General features: G+C 44.1%; 1 protein-coding gene across 8 annotated transcripts in view; it reads right to left on the reverse strand.

The window, feature by feature from the left end:
- EBF1 (EBF transcription factor 1) overlaps nt 1–17,966 on the reverse strand; it is a 391,508-nt gene that overhangs the window by 6,008 nt on the left and 367,534 nt on the right. For 4 of the 8 annotated variants that reach the window (XM_081826258.1, XM_081826259.1, XM_081826257.1 and 1 more), the window contains exons 12-16: nt 11,892–11,957; nt 10,738–10,915; nt 9,885–10,064; nt 5,837–6,031; nt 5,447–5,515 (exon numbers count right to left, since the gene is read on the reverse strand). In XM_081826258.1, coding sequence (XP_081682384.1) covers nt 5,448–5,515; nt 5,837–6,031; nt 9,885–10,064; nt 10,738–10,915; nt 11,892–11,957 — 687 coding nt within the window. In that variant the 3' untranslated portion in view covers nt 5,447. The remainder of the gene's footprint in view (nt 1–5,446; nt 5,516–5,836; nt 6,032–9,884; nt 10,065–10,737; nt 10,916–11,891; nt 11,958–17,966) is intronic. The other 4 variants (XM_081826264.1, XM_081826263.1, XM_081826261.1 and 1 more) reach the window with 1 other exon arrangement.

The following is a 17,966-nucleotide window of genomic DNA, read 5'->3' on the forward strand; positions in this document are numbered from 1 at the left end:
GAGTCTAAGGGAAACCGTGGAATCTCGTTTGTACCTACACCCCAAACCCTGATTATAATATCAGGGTCATAGCTCCTTAAGTCTCATCGGTGATCTCCTAAGCTCCAGACACAGAACACTTACCGATAGATCAATTTTAGGAAAAGATCTCTGTTTGCAGCCTCTGAGTTGCTATACCTCTAAAGAGGTCTTTTTATAAAGTAATCCCACTGCATGATTGCAGGGAAGCTCCTGGGTTTTTAGGACCTGTTTTTCTTGTATCTGTGCTGCAATCCTCAGGATTACTTATGTGGGTGAGAGGGATGGGTGTTTGAGGCTTGGAATGTTCCAGAAATGCCGCTGGCACACTGACTTGCCCAAGTGGGGGCCATGAAGATTTCCATGAGGACACAACACTCTCAGCAACACATGCCAAACATCACAAGACATCATAAGACCGAGGTGGCTCTGCCATTTTCCCTGGCAGCTGGGTGATCACGTTCTCTGACAGAAGGTCGGAAAACTATTGGTCTGAAAGGCCATGCATTTTGCATTATGGTTTTCACATTTTGATAAGAACAAAGACAAAATGAAAAGTTTTGCAGAGCTGGGAGAGTTTGGAGTGAGAGAGTGGAATGTGGTCTTCCTCGAACCACCATATGGGTAAGAATTATGAGCTAATCAGGACCAGAACGGGGGTGGGGGGGGGTGGATCTTGCACAAATTGAGCATGTGCCCAGAGCAAAAGACAATTCCACAAGATCACCGCTGGACTACATGATATCTAGAGTCAGGTGGGGCCAGCCAGCCTGAGCTCCAACAAGGTGAGGAAAGAAAAAAAAAAAATCAGTGTGTGTGTACAATTTCTGTGAAATCACTCTGGTCTTTTGTTTTTAATTTTTCATTGCAGGGACTGTCCAGGACATGGTTAGGGTTTAAAATCACTACACTGTGGGGCATGCTGACAGCCTCCTTGGGGCTGCCTCTCTCTTGATTAATGAAGTCCTCTGAGGCCTGAAATTGCATAGAATCCATGCTCTAGGGGCCATAAGCCTTTGGAGAAGGGGGAGGACGTCTCCAGGACAATGGCTGAGCAGAGTGGGTCACTCAAGTCTTTGACCTATGAAAATAGACACACCTGGGGAGTCGTCAGGATCAGGATTTATCAATGACTTTAGCTGGATGGGAATGGAAGAAGACGTCTCTGCCTTTTCTCTTTAAATCCAAAATACAGGTACATTTTCCAAAGTTTTTCATGGGATGTTAATTGGTCTTAACACTCAGAAAGGGTTCTCTGGGCAAATAAATTTAGAGAACTAAATGGAATACTCTTTTTTTTATTTCACTGCAGGATGTCTGTCTCAGAGCTTTTAATAAACTTAGGTGCATTGTTGCTCTCCAAGACTGGGATTCAGTAAGCACCCCACTTTCTAGATTTGTTTAACCACAAAATTTAGATTTTTTTAACAGCATATCTTGTGAGACCCCAGAAGTGCTGAGACAAGAGTTGCTTTATCCTAAAACAATTTCTCAGACATATGGTAATTTGTCCAAGGTTTTATCTACCTGGGAGAGAAAGCCAGTTGGCACCGCAGGAGAAATTGTGAATTATAAAATATATGGAAAGAATGGAATTTATGGCTTCCACGTAAGGACTTCCTTGTTCAACCTCATCCCCACTTCCTGGGCCTCCATGCTCCAGGATGCCAAGTGGCTTGCTGGTTACTGCACATTACTCTTTGGCTCCAGTTATCTTTAATCCTCTGCTTCAAATGCCCCCTCCCCATCTCCCTCTGCCTGAATCCTCCTTGCCCTTCATGCAAGGTCCAGTTCAATGGCAGCCTTCTCCAGGAGACTACTCTGAATTCTCCCTGATCTTTCCCTCCTCTGAACTTCTACAGGTGGGCGCCCAGCCTCTCCTAGACAGATCTGTCTGCTTTACTGGGGTGTTGTGTTTCCTTTAACACAGGGAAAGATGTGAAGGCCAGGGTTTTGTAGTCCACCTGGGCCTAACCCAGTGGCTTCACAATAGTGTGACCATAGAGCATAGGGACTTACTATCAGTCTGCTAGGGTTTTAACCCCAGGCTCTCCCAGTTTGTTAGCTGTGTAACTCTGGATGAGCCATCTTGGCTCTAAGGCTCAGTCTCTGCATCTGTAGAATGCGGACAACAAATAGCCTACATCAAGGGTGGTTGGGAATGAGATAATGTAGAAGCCTGGCTGGGAACAAGCCCTCCCATGTTAGTAGCTGTGACCATCGTCATCACCATCATGCGAGACTGCAATGCGTGTTCATTGGGGAATAAACATACATGCAGTCACTAGAGACGGGGCCAAGACGGGGCTGCTGGGGAAAAGGCCTTTAAGGAGCTGGCTAAAAAAAAACCCAGGATGAGATACAATTCGTAGAGTGGCAGTTGGAAGTACATAGGTCTTTAAAACCCTCAAATAGCCTAAACCTGTCACCTCTGATCTGATTTGAACAGTCCATTTGCTTAACCAACTCTTCCTTTGTCACTTGCCCAGTCCTAGTGATCACAGTTCTGAACTAGGTGGGTCCAAATGAAATCACTGTAACAACGAAAAGGAGAAGGACGGTAACACTGCAGAGGTCCCCCTGCTCAGCCACCCCGCCATTCTATAACCCGCCCACGTCCTTTCTCCATAGATAAGCAGAGTCTAGAAAACTAACAATGAGGTCATTCTTTAGTTGCAGGTCTAGAAGCCCATCGTCCCAATGTCCCTGTCTTCAGGGGAGACCCCAAAGCCTCAGGCAGGAGCTCCCCAGAAGCAATGGTATAACGCACCCTGGGCAGCAGTGATGGTGTACAGAGGGCCAAGGTGCGGTCCCAGGTGTGTGGGCCCTGCCTCGTGAGGGTGGCAGGAAGACGGACAGGATGGCTTCAAGAAAAATGGTGTCAGTTAATTCGACTTTAATTTCTCTACTCATACCTCCTCCCCTGCCACCCCTCAGGAGCTGTTTGGTACATGATGGTATTGGAAAAACAAAAACTAGCAGAAGGAATCTCCTGGACGCATGCTCAAACAGAAGGCAAGGACGATGTCGTCCACAACAGCAAATCCAGCACCAAGTGTGTCCCTGAATTTCACCTTGAACCCTCCCCACTGTGCCGCTGTGTGTGAGAAATGTGATGGAGAGGTGGCGATTCGGCTGCTAATCAGAACAGGGGGGAACAGCCTCTGTACTTTAGGAACCTGTGCAGACGTGTTAGAAATGCCCTGGGTCTGGGGCGCCTGGGTGGCTCAGTTGGTTAAGCAACTGCCTTCGGCTCAGGTCATGATCCTGGAGTCCCGGGATCGAGTCCCGCATCGGGCTCCCTGCTCGGCGGGGAGTCTGCTTCTCCCTCTGACCCTCCTCCCTCTCATGCTCTCTGTCTCTCATTCTCTCTCTCGCAAATAAATAAATAAAATCTTTAAAAAAAAAAAAAAAAAAGAAATGCCCTGGGTGACAAATGAACAAATTTTGTATGAGTCCCTGTCTTGAAGCCATTCCATTATTACTTAAGAGCGCCTGCACACGCACGCACACACACACCCCAGATGTTCCCTAAATCCAGGACATGCTACCGTCTGGGCCGAGTCCCTATTTTCAGTCCCTTCCTGCTCTCTCCTCGGGACACATGCAGGCAGAGACCCTGGGCCTGGCAGAAGGGCGGTCTGCTTCGGTTGCTGTGGGCCAGGGATCCAGCTGCTGACCTCCCAAGAGCTGCAGGCCTTTGCTTCTCAAGCACCACCTCTCAGCTGCTGATTACAAACCCCATTCTATCTTATTTTGATATCAAATCTATGTTTTAATGCGGGTTGTGATAGGCAGCTCAAGAATGGCAGATTTCCATTTCCATAGGTGTTACCCTTAGTTAAACCCATCGTTAAGTTATATGCACTTATGCATTATATCCTTAGTTTGCCAGCCGGAAGTGTACTGAGGGTGACAAAGCATTATTTTCAGCGGAAAAAGACTCAGATGTGTATGAATGGGTGGCTCCCCTGTGTGGAGGTGGGCATGACCCACTGTGAATAATGTTGCCTGAAATGTAATTCAGATTATTTTCCTCTGCCCTCTAAGATGGCTTTGCCAGTGCAGTTCAAGGGAGGGCCACGAGCATGTTATTCCGGGCATGACTCCGGCTGTGCTGGGCAGATTTGCCAGCAGGTTTCTGAGGAATGTTTAGCAGAGCCTGTCTGGAGTCAGAAGTCACAGTGATTAGGAGCTCAGGTTCTGGAATCACACAGTTTGGGTTCAATTTTGGCTTTATCAGTATTAGCTGTGTGACCTTGAGCAAACTGGGCCTGAATTTACCCATCTATGTAAAGGGAATAGTACTGATTTCATAGGGTCTTTGGAAGAATCGATACAAGATTACGTCCACGTAAAGCATTCAGTGCAGAGTACATATGTACTCTGTATAAATAACATAAATAATATACATATACATAACATACAATACATAATATACATATACATAAGAGACAGGGCTGAGAGATGCCAGATGGGTATGCCACCCTCCTGACCCCTCCCGCCCCCCCTGGCTGACGTCCATCAGTGAAGGTGGCATGACGACCACTGAGGGAAGGCACTATGGGGAGCTGTGTAGTCCAGGGGTTAGGGGCACAGATCCTGTGGGGTTTACATTCATCTCCACCATTTATGCGCTATGCCTATAGGCAGGTATTTACTCTCCTTGAGCTTCAGCTTTATCATCTGTACAATGGAGATCATAATATCCTCATATTTCACCAGGAAGTTGTGAGGATCAAATAAGATAAAGCATGCTCAATGCTGAGCACAGCGCCTGACACATGGTTCCGTGCTAAAAAAATGGTAGCTGATTATTTTATTGATATTATTTCCCTGCCAGTTGCCTTAGGCATCCTGGGTGCATCCTTTTTACCCCCTCTGAGTAATACAGTGCTTGGGAGATGGAAAGAGGAGAGATGAACTTTTGAGCCTGAATTTGAAGTCAGCTTCTGCCACACACACCATTGCCGGAAGTCAAACGATTTCATAACCTCCCTAACCTTGAGTTTTCTCATCTGTAAAGTAGGGGCTTCAAATGCCCAGCACACAATCCTGCCATGAGGGATGAACGAGCTTGTGCGGGTCAACAGTGCCAGCACATGAGAAAAATGTGAGACGCGGCGGCCCCGTTTTACAAGGGTGGGGTTCTTCTTCCTCAATGAGTAGAGAGGTCACCTCAATTCTTGGTGACTCTTATTTTCCATACTCCATGATGGAGACCAAAATGGAACAATTTTAATATGAACCAGAATACTCTTGTAACAATTTGGGGTTTCTGGTCCCCGGCAGTCAGTCTTGGGCCTTTGGTCTACAGTGCTCTAACCTCAGGGCTCTGGTCAGGCCATGGCTCATGCACTCCCCGTGATCAGCCCCACACACGTTCACTCTGACAAAGGCAACAGGAAGGGAAGGTTGAGTGACCTACTTCAGGAGAAGGCCAGTCCCGGGAGAGACCCTGCAGTGGAGAACTTGCTAGAGTCCACAAAAGACTGGTCTGATTATGGCGACCACAGGGAATGAAAGAGGAGAAAAGAGAAATGCTGATATTAGTAAGTGGAAATAGTATTCTTAAGCAAATCCCGGGCCTGAGCACAATTGCTGGAGTTGGAAAGAGGACAGCTCAGGCAACTCCAGCAGAGAAGGGATGTGTGGGGCCAGGGGCCAGGGCCAAGGAGAGTGAACACAAAGGAACAAACAAAAGGAGGGCAGAGAGAAGCAGGCCAGCCCAAGGCTGATCCCTTGCACCAGTGACGCATCTGCTTCAGGCCCTGGGAGGGTGAAGTCAGGGCATCCTGTTGGCCTGGGTGGGGCTTACCTTGCAGGCTGTTCCCATTGGTGCTGGTGCAGGTGGGAGGCGGGGAGGTCTGGGGTCTGACAACTGGCGCGAAAGCACTCTTCTGTTTCACGGCTGAGACCATGTTGGCTGGTGAGAAGGAGAAGATGCCCGAGGAGCTGCTGCAGTTGGAGGGGAGGCTTGTGGAGGAGGCCATGGTGGGGCTGGATGGCACAACTGGATGGGGCAATGGGAAAGGAGAAATCAGCACCTCTCCTGGCATGTGAGATTACACAGCTCAGCTCTGCCCTTCACCCAGCCACCCTGCTCAGGCCACCCTTCCAGCACGAGCCTTCCCTGAACGCTTGGGATCTTAGCTGCTTTCATCCCTTGGTGCTTGGCACATGCGACCTTTTGTTGGTGGTGATCTTTTATGTGTTTATTCTGGGTCTACTACATGCTGGGCAATGTGCTAGGCACTGGGGCATCCCAGGCCGTGAAACGAAAGTTTCATGCCTTGGGCTGGCCTGCTTCTCTCTGCCCTCCTTTTGTTTGTTATTTTGTGCTACCCTATCCCTTATAAGATAGGGTAGCACAAAATAATGACAAAGGTGAGCGTGGCCAGCTCTGCAGAGGCAGGGAAGAGAACCAAGGAAGGCTTCATGGGGGAGGTGTCAAATGAAGCATTCCAGGTAGGGCCTAAACTAAGGTTCTAGCAAAGGGACTGGGAATGTAAGACACAGGAGGAGACCAGCCTGAGACAGTGTGGTCACCGATGGAATGAGAGGTGTGAGGAAGAAGGGTAGGTTGCAGGTAATGCCAGGATTCCAACTTAAAGCACTGGCAGATAGTGGTGTGTATGTGCCCCTGTTCTCCCCATGAAGCTATGAGTTCCCTAAGGATACGACTGTGCCTGAATGCTTCACACACAGAGATATAGCTAGGTAGGAGGCCAGGTGGATAAATAGACTGCCACAGGCAATATTTGGGGATAATGCAGAACTACAAGTCAAAGTCACAAATTCTTTCTATCCCCGTAGAGCTGTACATGAACACTTGTGAATTAATAAGCAGTAGGACAGAAGCTTTGTGTAAATACTCACAGTGTAGTAGTAGTGGGGATGTGGATTATCAGTGATGGGAGAATTTTGGCAATTCATGGAGGGAGAGAACCTAGTTGCTTGGAGACATGAGTTTGGTAGATGTACATTCTCTACTGACCATGGTCCTTTCAGCCTGGCCATTCATATTTCGTTAGTTACCAATGATCTCATGGTTACTTCAGGAGACAGAGATTTTGCACACAGTGAGTCCTCTCCACTCAAGACCAGTATGTTCATATACTCACCTTCTATTTCCTCCATCTCCTCGGGAAAAGTATGGATCTTGCCCAGTAATTTTCAAGCATTTAATTCAAATTCTACGTACTTCCTTCTACTGTATTATTTTTTCCCATGATGTAATAAACATTACATATTGCTTTATCATTCACAAGAATCTTCATGTCTTTTTCATCTTATGTCACTGTCAAAGCAACCTTAAGTTGGGGCCTATTACATCCCTTTTACATCTGAGCAAGCCGAGCAAGCTGAGACTCAAAAAATAGTTTTGTGACATGCCCAAGGGCCAGAGCTGGAATGTGGTGAAGCCAGGAACCAGACCCAAATCCAGTGTCTTTTCCACTACACTCCCCTGCAAAAGAAACCAATCCCCAGGGAAAAAGTCCTCCTTCCCATGAGCCCACTGGAGTCTAGATTGCTGGGTAGGGGGCTGGCCTTCCCTTGGCCTACTGGCTGTGGAAAGAGGGAAGTGGGATTCAAACGGGTCTAGGCAACAACTGCCATCAGGGGGAAATGACCCCTTGGAATCAGCCCTCAGCACTACACAATCCAAAGGCACTGAATGCTTGACGGAGTGGAACACTGGGCCGCCATCCTCAGAGTTTTCACAAATATGTTCTGCACTGTACTTTTTCTTTTAATGAGGCCAGCATTTTTATACATCTCTTAGGATTTGTAAATGTGAAAATACGCTCAATAATAACACCCATTTAAATTGCAAAACTCCTGCACTGGAGGTTTGATTTTTAAATATTCGTAGACTTGAAATCCTGCTGGTTCACTGAGGAAGGCAATTAATCTCGTTGGCAAATGCGATCATTATGTGTATTTAGAGGTGGGGAGTTTGAGGGGGTGGTTAACAGAGGAAAGGATGAAATATAGTCAAGCAGCTCCATTTGTTACAACATTATTAGTTATCAGCCACCACACCACAAAGTGTGTTCACCAGTGCAATGTCTTATTTTATTTTTTATTCTGTTTGGAATTTTTCAACATGAGTGGTTTATGAATAATTAAATATTATGGAGGCAAAAATTCAAATCAGCTGGGCTTTGTGTTTATTGTTTTATTTGCATTTATGCAGATAAAACCGTCCCATCTGAGAGCCTATTTGAGAATTTAATACTATATTTGTGAGCACTGAGGAAATCAATTAATGGAAATTAAATGTTGGAAGTTTCACAGACTGACAGATGCAGTCTCAGGCTGAAGTTGCTGGGTGTCTGCGTGGGCTTGGGAAGACAGCTATCCAAGCCCCTAAATTGAATTGCTACCATATAGCAATTAGTTTATTGATTTAATTAAGAACGCCACCTTTTAATTTTCAGGTCATGATTGAAATATTTTCTGATTGAGTAGATGGGAGAACACTGAAATGATAGATCTATGAGAAACCATCTTTCGATGAATCAAAATCCTCAAACTGGTCCCGTTGACATAATGCAGGCAGACATAATGTATGCAGATTATTTGGGGACATTTTAAACGCTCAAAAAGCTGCTGATTCCGAACAGATAAAGTGGAAATATAAAGTTTAGCACACACTGAGCATAAAAATTCAACAAGAAAGTAAAAGGCACTAAGTATTACTTTCAGAAATAACCTCTCTCAAAGGCCAAGAATGATCTTTCCTCTCTCAAAGGATTAGAACACTCCACATTTCCACCATCAGAGACAGCACGGTTTTTAGGTTTTTTTAGCCAAGACACTTTAAAAAAAAAAAAAAATCATGAGTATTCTTTCATTTAACAACACATCTTCTATCATTCCACAAATGTCTAAGAGTTCGGCCTCATTTCACAAAACGGAAGAGTCACCCACACTGTCCAAGATAAACTTGGTTATCTAGGTACAGATCCTCAGCGGGAGATCAAGAGATTGTAGAAACACAGCCCAGGACAGTTTATATGTAAAGATGCCAGTTCCCTGAGGTTCTTTAGATGCAATCTAAATGTTGTACTGGAAATTCTTGAAGCTAAACTTCTTTAAGGCGAGGACAAGGCACCAAAAAAAAAAAAAAAAATTTCTTGTGTATGTGTGTTTTTTCATCTTGCCAGATTTTTGGAAAAAATAAAGTGTTTCTGTTGTTGCTATTGTTTGTTTTCTGGTATACATCAAGCACAAAGGGGAAAAAATTCCAAGCATTTAAAAAAAAAAAAAAAGGAGTCCGATTCCTAAAGGGAGAGATGTGAAGTCTTAGACTGTTGTGTTCAGTCTAAGACTGAAGTCTTAGACCATCATTGCGATGAATTAGGTTTCCTGACTGTGCCTCTTGTGGGCCAGACATCAGGACAAGCTCATTCCATGCATTATTTTATCAAAGTCTCACGACTGTATGGGGTGGGGGGAGGATGCTGGTTCCCTCCCCATTTTACAGATGAGCAAACTGAGGCATGGAGAGGAGAGAACTTGCATAGGGCCGCCAGTCAGTAACTGGTAGAATCAGGGGTCAAACCCATCTCCACTCCGACTCGAAGCTTGGGTTCTGGTGATGACATCCTACTGCTGCTTTGGGTTTTAACAAAGTTCTGACAACGAGGGAGACTCTGGGATGCGGAAGGTGAGCAAGGGAAGGCAGAGATTTCTGCCAGAGACAAATGGCGCCTTTCATAGCATCACCTGGGTGGGAGCCCTCAGGCTGAAGAGACCCTGTACAGTGGGCCACACAGTGGGCCACACAGCCCACTCCAGTGGGCTCCGGTTCTTGGAGCAAAAGCATGCAGAAATGCAGGACACACGGGTCTACTTACTGGCATAGGGCGAGTTGGCAGCTGAGCCGTTGAGGAAAGTTGGGGAGCCGCCCAAATTGGACATGGCAGCCGTGCCGTATCCGTTCATGCTTGTGCTGACGGAGTTATAGTTGGTCTGCTGCGGGGTGGTGCTCGGCACGTACCCGTGTGGTGACACGCTGCTTGAGTTGCGGGTGAAACCTGAGGGGTGGGGGCAAAGCCGGGGATGAGGGTGGCAATCCGGGAAGGCTCGGGGACAGGAAGGTCTCTGGTTCTTGCCCCATCGCCGCATCCCGGAGGGAAGGGGTTGGGTGATTCATGTGCGTGGGTTGGTGGTGCTAGCTCTGTGATTAAAATGGGAAGCGAGCAAAACACACATTTCTTAGGAGATCATAAATACTTAGCAGGGCCGTGAGAAGTGGCAATGTAGGGCCTATAAATTATCATTTTGGAGCAGAAATAAATCCCAATCTAAGAGATGTACCCTGGAGTTAACAGGTTCTTATTCCCTGGGCGAGTATGATGTGCTTTGGCCCCTCAGAACTTTAATTCCAAGCCTCTTTGCGATCTGTCATTCATGGTTTACGATGAAAAGTCAAATGGAGAGATGGCTAAGTGCGTGCATCCTTTCTAGCCTCTGATACCACACTGCCAGTCGTGATAGCTATCACCCAAATTCTACAGCAATATCTGATACACACAAACTAGGAATCTCCCCTATTGGGAAAAAAAAAATGTTTTTAAATAAAAACGGTTTCGTGCCAAATAAATGGTGGGGTCTGGGGGCGGTGAGGGGGGGGGGGCGGGTGGCGTGAAGAAGCCTGAGGTTGGGAAGGGGCAGGGCAATGGGGAGGGAGGAGGGCAGGCTCCTGACCCTGATTGGTGGCCTGCGACGCCTCAGAGACGTTCACAGCCAGCTGTCCGCTGAAGGAGTTCACGCCCATCATGCCCGCGTGGACCGAGGTGTTAGTGAGGGCGGGGAGCTGGCTGTGGTTGCGGGGGACGCTGTACAGGGCCTCCGCAATGTCCGCTGCTCTCTTCAGAATAATTTCCTGCAAAGTAAAAGCAGTAGCCCCTTAGCTACCCTAGTCATACTCCCAGGAAAACCATCTATTCCGGTGTTTGTTTTATGCCAGGCAAGGTGCTCAGGGCCTTGACTTCCGCAACCTCTCAGCAAACCTAGGACAAGTCTCATCATCATCGGGCCCATAGAGCAAATGGGGAAACTGAGGCGCAGAGAGACGTGAAGCACTCACTTAAGGACACTCGCCTATTCAAGGACAGAGCTGGGCTGCATAACCTTGTTTGTCTGACTTTGAAGGGCCATTGTCTTAGGCATCCCTCCATACTACCCCACATGTGACAGGGCCATGGCGTTTCCCTCTGCTACCAGTAACACACAGGACCTCTGGTGTTACACACACACACACACACACACACACACACACACAGCCTGCAGCTCATCTCCCCTGCTAAAGTTAAGAGCGGTTTGCAGATGACTCCCTGTGTCCCCGAGTATTAGTGGAACTGTGTCCCCTGGACACTGATTCAAGTGACACAAAAAAAAGGGAGTGAATGATTGCTCAGACTCCTAGTTTCCAGAGCAATCGGAATCATATACACGGAGTAGCTCCGTGAATAGAAGCAGACAATTATATTCAGGCCTTATTATGCGTTTTAGGAGAAAAAATTAAACCCCCCTTTTCCTCCTAAATTTGCTTGAAAACCTGAGAGGAATAAAATAAAACATCAGTAACTCTCTTCCTCAATTATGAAGCACACTCCCACAGAAGATTCATTTTAAATGGAGTCCCGTTTCCCCTAAGGAAAATGATTCTATACAAAAGGTAATAAAAGATTTACAAAACAAGAAAGAAGAACTGAATAGCCTGACGTGTTATGTCCGGATGACACTGAACTCATGCAAGTGGCTTTCATATTTTTCACCATTTCTCGACACAAGAAGGAGTCCGCGCTCTTCAAATGAACGCGGAGGCCCACGCAGTTTCGAGTCCCAGGACCGCTCACCTGGTTGTTGTGTGGCATCCCATACAGTGCCTCCACCAGATCCGCGGCCCTTTTGAGGATGACTTCCTGTCAAGAGAAAAGCAGATGCAATCCTCCGAGTGACAGCCAGTTGCTGTTATCTTTTCACAAGACCACGTTCCAGTTCCCTCTGGCCAGACTTGGACACTGCACTGCTTTAAAGGCAGTAGCTCGGGGAACCCCAGAATGGTGTTAAATCACCAATTTATCCCTGTTCACATACACACTTAATTGAGTCAAAAGGTGAGCATCATTGGTATTGCAAGATAAAATACATCACTCAATAGTCTGCCATCGGCACGGTAAAGCACTCATATGTTTATTGCTGAATACAATTGCGAGGTCATTTACTAGATTACTACAATCGATGTCATTCAGTGCATGTTATGAATCCCTAAGATGTGTTTATTTAGTACTTAATTGCTTATTCCAGGAACCACGACCTTAACAGACAGGTCATTTTCGAGGGATTTCCAATCAATCTTTGGCTACTAGAAGCATGTAGCATTAAACTTCTTTTGTTTATCTCCCTTGTGTGGCAGAGCCAGGATATAAGGGAGTGATGGAGTAAACTCACATTGCTGAGGCAATGCGTTGTTTGTCAGAGGCTCTTACAAAAGGATTCTCCTGCCCCCGGAAGCTCTCTCTGCACCAATTTTCATGACTGGCAGAGTCTGTTTCTTTTATAGCAATCCTTTGCTATTCCGGTATTGTTTGTCATTTTCCCCATTTGCTCATTCATTCTCATCCCAGATATATGCTCTGCTTTTCATTCCAGTTGAAGAAAAAAAAATGTCTCCCTCTTCATTTAGGTGGACTTCCACATTTAGCCTGCATGCTTATTTCTAATAAATAGCGCACTCTACAAAAGTGTGTGTGGTGGTAATTTTTTTCTTCAACCAAAAGAAGTTGTTCCCTCTTCATTCTGCCCTAATTGTCTGCAGATTCATTTATATTGGAAGATGAAGAGGGAAGTTAAGCTTGTAAAATGGAGGCTTATCAGAGAAGCAAACATAAAGGCGTGGCATGATTATCAGATGTGATTTGCAAGAAGATATGTTTACAACTTTTTTTGCCATGGGTAAAGTTGCAAAAAGAAGTTTAACTTTAAATATTTTACACAATAGATTTCTGCATGGAGAAGCAGCAGTGTTCGATTTTCATATACTGTAGACGCTGATCAGAAAATAGGGATATAATTACATTCATTTTGCTGTCATCATAGCCTCTTCAAAAATCTTTGAACAACTCTTAAAATGACAAGCTTTTAGATACATATTAGCATTTTTCAATTTTAAATTTTCTATAATATAAGATAAAATAGTTGTCATACCGCAGTAACTACTTATGACATATATAATGTCCTAAATTCAAAAATGAGATAGAAGGGTTTTCAGGTTTCAATAAACATTTATGCTTACCTTAAGCTGCTAGCCCCCATTTATAAAACAGTTCAGTTATATTTCATATAAGGAGTGTAAAGCATTATATAATCAATGGAGTTTGAATCAATACATCTGAAATAATTTTTCTTTTTTTTTAATGCAAGCTACAAGATTATTTACCACTTTTTGTTTGCAGTATTGTCTGACCACAGCAGTTAATAATTTACTATGTTATGGCCACACTAAACCCTACCCCCATATCAAATTCGGCCCTTGCTGCTTTCACTAAAACCTCATGGCTTTATCTAGCTCTTAGGAAAGATTAAAACAAAATAGGATCAAGTTAGTTTATTTACTAAGATTTGACTTCTCTGGGTCTACGTTCATTTATTTCTCCAAATAAATATTTATAACAGTGTTTGGGTTTGGCAGAGAAGATATTTTTCTTTCTTTTCATTTTAGGAAAAAAACAAGTCTCCTGTTTGTCAAAAGCAAGATGAGGTGCAGTTGGAAACTGCGCTTGTGAATTTCAGTCTTGGAACACTATCATTGAGGACTCTGAGCAATGCTTATTTTCATTAATTTCACAGAACCAGGGAGGAGAGAAGTTCAAAATAAACTCCAAGATCTTTGAAGTTTTCATAAACCTGAAAAAATTCCAACTACCAGTGCATGCTATACATTTTACTCTCATATATTTTTGATGATAAAGTTTTCCAGTGACACAATCCAACTGTTTCTTTTTCTTTTTTTTTTTAAAGATTATTTATTATTTATTTATTATTTATTTGAGAGAGAGAGAGCACATGAAAGGGGGGAGAGTCAGAGGGAGAAACAGACTCCCTGCTGAGCAGGGAGCCCGATGCGGGACTCGATCCCAGGACTCCAGGATCATGACCTGAGCCGAAGGCAGTCGCCTAACCAACTGAGCCACCCAGGCGCCCCAACTGTTTCTTTTTCTGCTTATTCAATACCCAGAGTTCTAATCACCATTTAATCCTTTGAAAATGAAACATGTGAATCTTGCTTCTTAAAGTTATATCCCTCTTCCATCCAAGGAGCTGGGTCATGCTTTCCCACTAGGCACATGGCCATAGGCGGGTCATTAGCCTGGCATCACTTCAGACCAGCAGTCTTGTGGAGAGTGAATCTGGATTTTTTTCCTGAAAGTGATTTCCTTAAATGATATCTTGCCCATTTTAAAATGTCCTTCACTGCAGTATCGACTTTGGGATTTAAGGGACAGCCCACATTTGGTTCAGCTTTGCCAGTGTAATTCAGCTTCTATTAGTTATTTCTGCAAATGGGAAGGAGAAAGGAAATTTCTGGGTCCTCTATGAGTTAGTGTAACGGACCTGCAAGGTGCTTGGATTTTGGTGACCAGAAAATTGCTCTCACCTCCATGTCATTACGCTCCCAGTGAACTAGCCCCCAAGCGTGTTTGTGTTGGGGATCTAATATATTGCCTTTCAATCAGAGCTGAGAGCCACTGAACACACAGACAGAACATGACGAGCAGGTCAGGAAAGCAATAAAGATTTTACAGAGCTGTCCAAGGTGCTAAATTTACTCAATAATGGGTTTGGCACCATAGTGTTAACCTCTCATTTACTACCAGTTTGAGGGACTAAATTGAAGTAGCTGACTTCATTTACCTTGAAATGTATATTTTATGACATTATGTAAGTAGATTGAAAGGGCACTGCAGTTTTAACAATTTAAAGGCTAAAGCATGTTTAAGATGAAACTTGAATATTTATTGTATATTGCACTTAAAGTATATAGAATGTTAAAACGTATTGATTAAATTTGTAAAAGGCATTATAAAAATGACAGGTAGTATAAAAGATGTATGCCTTTTAAAATCAAATTGATAGTGTATGCTATCTCTTCTGTGGTCACAAGTGTAATTTTTTCGCAGTTTTATATGGTAATTTGAAAAATCTGTAATTTCACATTAGGAAATGATTGAGCCTGGGATGTTAAAAAAAAAAAAAAAGGAAGAAGTTTCCCATAACGGGAAGAACTGGATGTCTCACATAACCTTTTGTCTCTGAAATTGTTCCTAAAGTCTTATTTTTTGTGGCATTAGGAGGGAGTATAGTATAAGGATCCTTCCATTCTAATATGCAATTTTAATATTTCTGAAAAGAAAGAGCACTTGACTAGTACTAATATCCAATTTTTCAAGGCATTTATTTGTCAGGAGAGATTTTCTCTTCTTTCCATAATGTTTAAAAGAGCTCCCTGCTTGCAGTTTAAAAGATGAAGGTAGAGATTAGATTCTTCTAAGATAATTAATCCTATCCTTGGATTAAAAAAAAAAAAACCCAGTAGGGAATAAAGAAGACAAATACTAGTATCCTAAATATTGAAAATCCCCAGAGTCTCCTTATAGAACTAATGCTTGTTTTCCAATCTACGTCCTTAGTCGGACTATTTTTCTTTTCATGGCCTTGGATCTCCTCTCTTAAAAACAAAAAATGTTTATTCCTTAAAAACAACAACTTTCATTGATCTATTTTCTCTCACAGTTAAAACCCGGTTTTAGAGGGGAGGGGGGTGGGGGGGATGGGTTAGCCTGGTGATGGGTGCTAAGGAGAGCACGTACTGCATGGAGCACTGGGTGTTAAACGCAAACAATGAATCATGGAACACTACATCAAAAACTAATGATGTACTGTATGGTGACTAACATAACATAATTTAAAAAAAAATGGTTTTCCCTGTCCTGTTATGACCATTGGTTGATGATAATGTGAACAGGGTTCTGCAAAGAGAAAAGGGGATAAGCTATTTAGAGTCTACAGAAACACTGGGGAAACCCAATTCCGAGAAACAGTTCAAGCATAATTGTTATGGGTTTTTACTTATGTTTCAGAGCCTTTATAATAAAGATGCTGAATGGACTACAAATACAGAAGGAAGATTCACCTTTACTTCCTATGTTGCAACCCCATCAATTAGCAAATAAGTTCTGAGCTTCTTGTTGCCCCAGTAGTCAACAAACTGACATTGCTCTCCAGCACTTTTCAAGGCACATTACCCTCCCAGAATTAAGGTACAGGCTTCTACAGGGATTACAAAAGATTCTCCCCATCATCTGGTCCTACCCTCTTTATCCAATCTCCTCTCCCTACAGATGTGAAGAACTGCTCTCTATTTTGGTCTAGCTAGTCCTCCCTAGCCTAGAAGCAAAACGTTGGCTCTGTCCCATCTCCAGTCCCTCACTCCTTTCACCTTTTCTTTATTTGGAATACTGGCTTCAGTCTGTGCCCATTTACGATGACTTCTCATCCTCCAAAGCCTGGGAATGAAGGTGGTGATGGTGGTTTGGTTAATGCTAAAAATAACTGCCGTTTATTGGAAGTGGAACATGAACTCATCCAGTCTTCACAGAGAGCCTCTTAAGGTGCTGCTTTGGCAGATGAGGAAACCAAGACTCAGAGAGGAGAGCCGACTTTCCCTAAGTCCGCACAGCTGACGACTGGCTGGGCAGGGATTGAATCTCGGGTGTTAGGCGTCAGAGCCCGCGCTCTGAGAATTGCACTGTGCCATCAGAAGGAATCCCACCCTCACCACAGCCTCAGACCTCTCTCCCTCCTCGGAACAACAGTGCGGACGGTTCCGATTGGCACGGCACAGCCACAGACGCCGTGGGGCCATTTAGCTCTGATTCCAACAGTGTTCGCCTTCACTCTCCACCGCTAGGCTGTAGGCCCTTTGAGGCCCTGAATAGCTAATCACCTCCAAGCCCCTAGCGCCATGTCCAGCAGACCACAGGCCTTGAGAAATTCTTGTTGAAAAGTTTATTCTAAGATAGTTTCTGATTTTTAAAAGTACATGCTTGATTTATATGATGAAATGACAAAAGCACATATCTGGCCTGGTTTATAAAAGCAGAAGACTTAAATTTGGTGTTCCGCTTGGCTCCAGACCTTTTAATCCAGTATATAAATTCCCCAAGGTCAAGTCTTGATCACTGTGGGGGTTTTTTATGCCTTTTTTTTTTCTTTTATGAATTTGCTCTTTTACTCCTGCTGGCTTGTGCTTATATTTTAATTTTGTGATTAATATAATGAGTCATGTTGGGTACAGACACTATCTCAAGTTAGAGGCTGCTAGCAACATGAGGTTTGTCTCGATGCACATCAGCCTTTTATTAACTGTACTCTTAGACTGTTAGAAATACTTAGGTATTTGCACCATCTTGAGAACCAGGCATATCATGTCTGATATGCAGCTATGGCTAATTCATCTTTCTTTTGGGTTCATGACAATAAAATCTCTGAGGATTATTCCCCTTCTATGTGAATCTTCTCTTCAGTGTCTGCCCTCAAATGTGTAGGCAATAAGCTCATATTCACTGGCCACATCTAGCCTTCTAGGGTGAAACGGAAGGTTGTCTAACTGTCCAATGTGGAGTCCGTTTATAAACCCAATTAAATGTTCTGAGTAATTCAAACCCAGATGAGCAGTGGATCTGGCATGAACTTTCCTTCATTCAGAGCACATATACCAGCTCATAAAGCCAGAGGGATACCCATTTACCAACACAACATTCATTTCAAATTTCTGAATCAGATTCTGAAGACCCTGGGGACTCCCTCATAAAATTAAGGCTCAGGGATACTTCAGCAATTTGGGAGGACAATCTGTACTTGGCTTTATG

This window comes from Leptonychotes weddellii, chromosome 7 (genome assembly GCF_054177405.1).
Source record: "Leptonychotes weddellii isolate Sample4059 chromosome 7, ASM5417740v2, whole genome shotgun sequence".
NCBI lineage: Eukaryota > Metazoa > Chordata > Mammalia > Carnivora > Phocidae > Leptonychotes > Leptonychotes weddellii.